The sequence below is a fragment of the Cynoglossus semilaevis genome, chromosome 3 (genome assembly GCF_000523025.1).
Source record: "Cynoglossus semilaevis isolate Cse_v1.0 chromosome 3, Cse_v1.0, whole genome shotgun sequence".
NCBI lineage: Eukaryota > Metazoa > Chordata > Actinopteri > Pleuronectiformes > Cynoglossidae > Cynoglossus > Cynoglossus semilaevis.
Genome location: NC_024309.1, coordinates 4111921 through 4119853, shown reverse-complemented (window position 1 = coordinate 4119853; position 7933 = coordinate 4111921). Strand labels below are relative to the sequence as shown.

The window sequence follows — 7933 nt, the reverse complement described above, 5'->3', positions numbered from 1 at the left end:
ATTTGGTTTTATTGACTATCAAACAGCTACATGACATCACTAGTCTGACTCCCCAAAGTGGGTCCTGTGAATGTATATCATAAATAGTAAATATAATGCCATGTTTTTAACTAGGCCAATTCTGCATTCTTGGGAAAGATAAAGTGTTTGAATGGAGTGATGATAGTGATGCCCTTGAGATTAACACAGAAAACTGAGGAAGCAGTTTCTGGGTCACCACTGGATTCTTATTTTCCATTTTTTCTATTTAGAAAAAAAAAGTATCTTCTTGTACATTTTTGGGAGTTGAATATTTGGTCTATAAAGAAAAAATAAAATAATTGTACATGTACAGTGAGAATTAATTTTGTTCTGCCATCAAAGGCCATTTGGGAAAAGCAGACAAAGTATCCTATTCTTTACTACACTACTTTAATTCACTATTATTGGGCATTTGTGTCCTAGTTGCGCACAAATTGAAAAGTTAACATAAAAACTAAAGTAAAAAAAAAATTAATAACATGTTTAGATGTGACAAAAGTATACAGATTAGTTTTAAAGAAACATTTCTTGGGACCCAGTAAAAATATAATAACATTGACTGTGTTCAACTGATTTTATTTTTTTTTCTGTATATCAAAGAAAGCATAGTGGAGACCAAACACAAGGCAGGTACAAGTGAGGAGAAAAATTAAGCTTAATCAAAAAACAAAACAATAAAACCCAAAAACTAACAATGCAAAACACCACTGCCACTATTATTGTTCAATATTCAAAGGAATACCTTACTCGTGCTGAGCAGAGGTGGCTTTTAAAACCATTATGGGTTCAATAATAATCGAAAACAGTGATGAGTAGTAATGATAAATCGTATAAGTAGTAGTACAGTTATAACAATAGTGATAATCAAAGTGACAAAACAAAGAGTAAAAAGCAGATCTCCATAAAAACTTATCTAAATTGGACAGTGCAACACCATGTATGTGTATGTGTGTGTGATAGAGAAAGAGATCCCAGTCTTGAGGTCCAAGCACTGTTGTCCATGCTTTACAGACAAGATAGTTTTCTAACAGGAAAGATTTCCCCTGAAAGACCCTTGTTTCAATAACCACACCAGTTGTCATGTTGATGGTTGCGTTGTTAAACGTCTGTAGCTCGTGCAAAAATTTGTGGACTAGTGCAAGTGTCAAGCCGTGGGATGTCATTTACAGTTTGCATTTATGAACACCTCTCCTGCTCTCTGTCAACCTCAAGATAGCTTTTTGGTTTTTGAATGACAGAAAGCAAAGGGAGGATTACTTTGGAATATCAGTTATTTTTTTAATATATTTCTTTACAAAAGTTCATTTTTTCATTTTGTTAAAACTATCAATAGTAACATTATTATACAACTTAAATCGAAGGAAAACATCTTTAGTATGTTATGTGTCCTTCAACACAGCACCATCTTATTAACGCTTAGTCAACACATCGAATGTTTCCCAATTTGTCTTCAAGACTGATGTATCCATTAGTCCCTTAAGGATACTGGCAACACCCAGATTTCTCCCTCGTCACGGCTTTCAGACATCAGGTCCTTACACGGCACGTGCTTTAAAAGGGTAAATAACTGAAAAAGTCAATGAGACAGGGTGACAAGAAAAGTGGACAACAGCTCATGTCAAGCTTCATTCTATAAATATTCAAGAGAATTGTTTGACCTAAATAAAATCAGTTACAATTTTTAATTGCTTGCTGTTGTCAAAATTTGACCTAAATAAAATCAGTTAATCAGTCAATTTTTAATTGCTTGCTGTTGTCAAAATTATGTAGTGAATAAAATACAGGCTCATCTATATCTTAGGGACATTACGCACAGAAAACAAAAGGATAAAATTTATGGACACAGCCTGCACATTTGGCCCAATCTGGATACAATTATTTCACCATCATCATGTGAGCACCAGCTAGGCATCAGCTGATGAACTTCTTATTATGGACATATTTCTGAGATGCCCACTATAAGTGAAAACTGTCTTTCAATTAATTTGAAGAGCTAAATTCAAACACGATTAAAAACTTTTGGCTGGAAGGGTAAATCCACAGGATCAGAATTTTGTTGCCACTGCAAGATAAACGGTCATTATTCTCCTTGGCAACATGGCTGAAAATGTTTACAGGCATGGTTAGTTACTTATCAGATGAAGACATTCAGAGAGTTCACCCTGAAAATGCATAAGAAAGATTTTGGAACAGAGCTCTTCTCCCTTTGTTCCCAGGTCTGTAATCTTTCACCATGATATTCCCCTCACATCTAAAGCATGTTTATTAGATTAAAAAACAAAATTTAATTTTATTTCAGGTGATTTATATTAAGGCATCCAACATGCATTATTGTATCTTCCCATAAAAGACACTTGCATTAGAATGCTTAAAAACATTTTAGACAATGTAAAATGTGTCAAAGTGCGGTATGCCAGGACTCTAAGTTCCTCAGCCTCTTTTTGCCCTGTCTAGTTGGATTGTCGTGAAAACTCAACATGTAAACGGGAACGAATCCACAGCCCCGTTCTTTCTGAAGTACCTTTTTTTTTATGTATATATCCCAAAACAGTAGACACAACACTCTTCATATCACACTGCCATAGCAAATTAAATGTTGATAGTCAATACCAGTTAATCCTTTTTCAATGGTTCGGTCCAGTCCCAAATTATCTAAGCAGTATTTGCTGCACGTGAAGGAGGCATAAGAAAAGCATTTCCACAGGAGCAAACAGTGAGTTACAAGTGTGGGCATTTCATGTTATTTTCCCAAAAAGTGTTCAGCTCCACCATCAAAGCCTTTTCCTCTTTCATTCCAAAAAGGAAATGTGTTTGCATCAGTCTTTGGGGTAGGACAGTTCAAGCATGGCAAGCTGAGTGCCTGTACAAATTATGGGAAGGTCAGTGAATTAAGGTATTATAAATTACAGAGTCAGGATCAGAAATATTTGGATAAAGTGGTTGAAGACACGGGGAAGCTTGAAATTGGTTTCTCACCAATCAGACAGCAGCCGATTAGATGAGGTGCAATATGGATATATTCGGCTGTTTTGTGTTTCTAGCTGGAGTCTGAAGAATAACGGATTAAAAGTCAGTGAAGGTTGAGTAGAGGGTGGAGGGGCAGAGGGAGACAACTTCAAAAACTAAATAATATTAGCTTTTGATTAGTGCTCAAGTTTGCTTATTAAAATCTGAGGAGCCCAAATGGGTCCAAAAATAGTCAGTGTGCAGACCAAAGAGCTGATCTGAGTCTCTAACTGCTGGTGGCCAATGGTGGGGGTGACTCAACAACCACTTCCCCTCCAGAACCTGAACCAGAGCTGCCAAGTGGAGAGGAATGCGAGACCTGCGATCCCAGCACAGCACTTCCAGGTCCACTATTACCGGTGCCATTTTTGTTGACAAGCGTTGTGGGCTGACCAAAGTTAGTGGTTCTCAGCGTTGCCAGGTGACGTGGAGAGAAGACATGCGTCCTCGCTGCAGCGCGGGAGTCGAAGGTGACATTGCAGGCATCACAGCGACCCGTAAGGGTCTCTTTCGACGCTGACTGGCCACCCACAGAGGAAGCTTCAGGTTCAGTAATGGTCAAATGAACAGGTTTGGGGAGGATGGGTCTATTGGCTTTGAGAGCGTTGTACTGTAAGTAGCTTCCTGAGCTCATGTCCACCTTTCCACCTGACACAGGAGACTGGGAATGGGAATACGTGGGTAAATAGACATGACGAGAGAAAGCACAATTAGACTGTAACAATTGTAGATATTGCATTTTGATATTTCATCTCTTTGCCCACTGTACTTAATAATTGAGGAAACTAGCACTCAGACTTTAATTTTTTAATTATTGCACATTTTATTGAGAACAAAGGGATGTAAGTGATGCAGACCTATTGCACAAGCCTTTTTTGCCAGAAAGGCACACAAGAACCCATTTTCATTTAGTACCTCATTCCAGTTTCATGTACTTTAAGTTGTTGAACTAAAAAGAGACCCTGGGACTGTGCAGTTTTTGGAAAATGTTTCAAGATTACTCTTTTTTGAGAATTACTTTTTGCATATAGTTTGCAATTGAAGATAATTTAAAAAAAAGCCACACTTTTCAAAATATTAGAACCAGACAAAAAATTGCATTTGGTAAATCTCCATTATTTATCCTATTAGCATGTGGTAGTACAGTACATTTCTTTTGGCTCACTGAACTATTTCATGTAATGCAACATTTACAACTGAACAAAAGGGATTAAGTTGAAAGACAAATGATAATTTTTCCTATTGCCTGTTCAAAGTTTCAGGAATTCCCACCATTGTTATTTGAACTGGAAATAGCATCATTATTATTTTTGCTTACCAATTTTTCTTGTTGCAATCTCCAGCGTTTCTCCTTGGCTCTGGTATTTTGAAACCAAATTTGCACCACTTTCAGGGGCAGGTTGAGCTCAGTACCAATTGCCTCACACTCCATGGCATTTGGGTGAGCGCAGGTCTCATAACAGGACTGCAGTATTGACAACTGGAGACAGGACAGGTGTGTGCGTGGCCTACGGCTGGATGAATGGGGCAGAAAACTTTCTGTTGGGCTTGACTTAGCTACGGCTGGGGTGTTTGGACTTGCCACCTTGGCAGAGATGGGGGTGTTCGGGCTGACTGGTGCAATGCTGGGAGTAGGAGGAGGGGGGATGGTACGAGCAGGTGGGTGCGTAGGAAGAGCCAGTTGCTCCCTTGATATAGTGTTTATCTTAATGGGCATCTTTGGGGTCCAGTAGTTTAGCCCATTCTGCTTCTGTGGCATTACAGCCGTGGCAGGAGACCGGTTATTGATAGGAGTCGAGGGCAGCTTGGGCACCATGCGGTTTGTGGATCCTGGTCCAGGACCAACTTCAATCTCGTCTTTCTCATCATCAGTCTTTTCTTCTTCACTCTCCTCCTCCTGCTGCTGCTGCTTTCGTTTTAGGGTAGGTCTTGGGGCAATGGGGACGGGTTCCTTAGCTAGGGCTGAAAGATTCGGGGCGTTGACTTTGGGTGCAACTTTGACCATGGAAACATTGCTGGTGGTTTCGAGCTTGGCCTTGACCAAAGTAGAAGAAGCCGTCTCCTTAGGTTTGATTGGAACTGGCAACACTTTTTTCACCAAGATTGGTTTAGCCACATCCTTCACAGGCTCGCTCTCTGTTTTGATAAGAGTGCGCACAATTGGAGTAGTTGTTATTCCCCCAGTATTGCTTGAAGGTGGCTTGTTAGAGAATATGGGCTTGGTGAGAGGCCAAGTAAATTTGATGAGAGGCTTGCCAACTGCTGCCAGAGTGCCATCACTGATGAATCTGACCTCACCTTTTCGTTCCCTTGCTCTCATGTTCTGGAACCAAATTTGAACAACTTTTTTTGGAAGATGGACCCATTCTGAAATCTGTTCAAACTCATGTTTTCCAGGATTTGGGTCTTTAAAGTAGCAGCCATACAGAATGTCAAGTTGATCAGCCTGAATGATGGTTCTTGAACGCCGCATGTCTCTATATCTTCTTCCTTTAGCTTTTCTCTGGTTTTGCTCTTGCTCCCTTTCCTTTTCTCGCTCCCTTTCCGATAATGCTGTGTTCATTTTCTCTGTCTGCCTCATGTAAATACTAGGCTTTGTTACATTATTGCAGTTCAGAAGATTCACACTGCTGTTGGAGGAGGACATGGTACTTGCAGATTCAGGCTTTACTTGGACAACTACCAGACCTTTGGTTGTAGGCCGCAGGCCAAGCCCATCCAGCAACTGCCCCTTCTGCGCGGCAATTTTATCAGCCAGAGAAGATGAGGAAGAGGCATATTTGGAGCTGTTTTTTCCCATGCTGAGATCCAGAGCAGACTCACAGTCCCCACCATTTGAAAGATAATGAGAAGTTTGGTTATGGGAGGAGAGAGACTGCAGTAGAGGGGAGCTTGATATGCGAGTGTGGGCTGATGGATTAGGAAAGGCTGGAATTTTGTTTCCTTCTCCAACCAGTGAAGGGGTAAGAGAGAGAACATATGGACTGATGAACTGAGGAGAAAAGTGAGCAAGGGACATAGGGAGTGAGTGTAGAGCACTAGTTGAAATCTCATGATGCTCTCCAGTGTGGGAGTTTGAACCTGGAGGATCCCCTTGGGCCTCCAGCTCTAGATCTACATCCGAATCTTGCCTCTCCTTCTTTATCTCCACCTCATCACATTCAAATTCTCCCTTTCTTTTCCTTTTTGCCCTTTTGCTAAGCTGACCTTCCTCATCTTCATACTCTTCCTCAGCATCAGAGAGAAATACAGTTGTGGAGCGTAAGACCTTGCCTCCAACTGTGCCTTTTTCACCATGTATCTCCTTTTGTGCAATGCATTTAGCAGGGCTCGCTGTTCCCTCCCTAAAGCATCCACTCTGACTATCTTCATCAGAAACAATGACAGAAGTGTAAACTTCATTTTCAGAGTCTGACGTGAGACAGTAATCTCTTTGACCCTCTATTCCCAAATCTTTCCATCTGCGCTTTCCTCTTCTACTTGACAAATCAATTGCCTGACTCCCTGAAGCTTCAGCACCATCCTCACCTTCTGCTATAATTAAGGAGTTTTCATCATCATCAAAGTCATTGTCTGAGCCATGCACAAGCTGCACTAATCCTCTCAAACCTGGCGGGTGGTCCGATTTTGCTGCCCTCTGCATCTGTTTCGTATATCGGGCGTGGCTCAGCCACCGACGTACCTCATCCTCAGAAAGCCCAACCTCTCTGCCTAGTGCCTCACAGTCTTCACTGGGAGGACTTGCAGCATCAGCCTCACTTCGAGACTCAAAGAAAGCCCAGAGAACCTCTGACTGAAACTCTGAAAGCACTGGAAGTTCTGAATAAACTGACCTACTTATATTACAATGGGATCGGGCTGGGTTGTTATTTAAGGCATTTGTATGTGGACTAGATTTTGAAGTGCCCACAGAACCACAAGGGCTAATTCCAGATTGCAACTTTTGTGGAGTTAAATCTGGACTAAGTGTAAGATTTAAATGCAAAGGACTGAGGGTTGAGTTGCTGGGAACAGATGCAGAAGGCGAGAGAGTATTATTGTTGAGGACTTTCTCTGTGTCAAAATTCATGCTTGCTGCTTTACTGTCTTCCAGCTCCTTTTTTACAGAGATGTCTCCATCCGTTGTGCTATCTGTGTGACCCCTCCAGTTATCCTTATAACCTTCTTCTTTCAATTTTGTTTCTGTTTTACTAGACTGGTCAACAGTGTCGTCTCGTTTAAGTTTCTCTATTTTAATGTCATCTGTCATCAAGTTCTCCCCATTCTTGTTCTGACCAGAGACCCCAACTGTCTCCTCACTCTCCTGCTTTACCTCACACTTTACAGCCTGTTTTTGCTCCTCAAGAAGAGGCTGTACATTTGCTGTGAGCCCAACAGAGGGCCACTGGTTCTGTAAGCTGTTAAGTCTTTGAGTAAGAAGGGCTTGCTGGGCTGTGCTAAGACCCACAAATGGCACACACTGTGTGAGGAGCTGGCCTTGCTGGCTTTCTTGATGCTGTTGAGTCTGTGCTTGCAGCCCATTCAAGATCAAGGGCATGACCATTTGAGGCTGAGGCACAAGCTGATGGGCGGTTACACCGGAAGCAGCACCGGCTGCAAGGAGGGAGGGGAGAAGGGTGTTAGAGAGAGTATTTGGGCTTGATGTAAGGAGGGTAAGGAAAGCTGAAACTGCCTGTGCGGAGGCCACAGGGGAGGTGAGAAGGGAAGGAGCCACTTGGGTAGTTTGAATCTGTTCTCCATCTTTTGTAGTTGGCACCATCACTGATCCAGGAACAACACAGTTTGTAGTTGTCACTAACTGTGGGGATCCACTTCCAGATGTGCTATTAGTATTTGGAGCCATAGACATGCTGCTCCCTAAAGCAGCGGTGGTGGCTGCACTGTTTGCAGCATTTGCAGTGATCCC

The 7933-nt window shown here is 41.7% G+C and overlaps 1 protein-coding gene across 3 annotated transcripts in view; it reads right to left on the bottom strand.

Moving 5' to 3' along the window:
- Window positions 1–2536: 2536 nt before the first annotated feature.
- The window catches only part of zfhx2 (zinc finger homeobox 2), a 9741-nt gene continuing 4344 nt past the window's right edge, over window positions 2537–7933 (bottom strand). For all 3 annotated transcript variants that reach the window (XM_008307501.3, XM_025054374.1, XM_025054375.1), the window contains exons 5-6: window positions 4346–7933; window positions 2537–3688 (exon numbers count right to left, since the gene is read on the bottom strand). In XM_008307501.3, the coding sequence (XP_008305723.1) occupies window positions 3254–3688; window positions 4346–7933 (4023 nt within the window). In that variant the 3' untranslated portion in view covers window positions 2537–3253. The remainder of the gene's footprint in view (window positions 3689–4345) is intronic.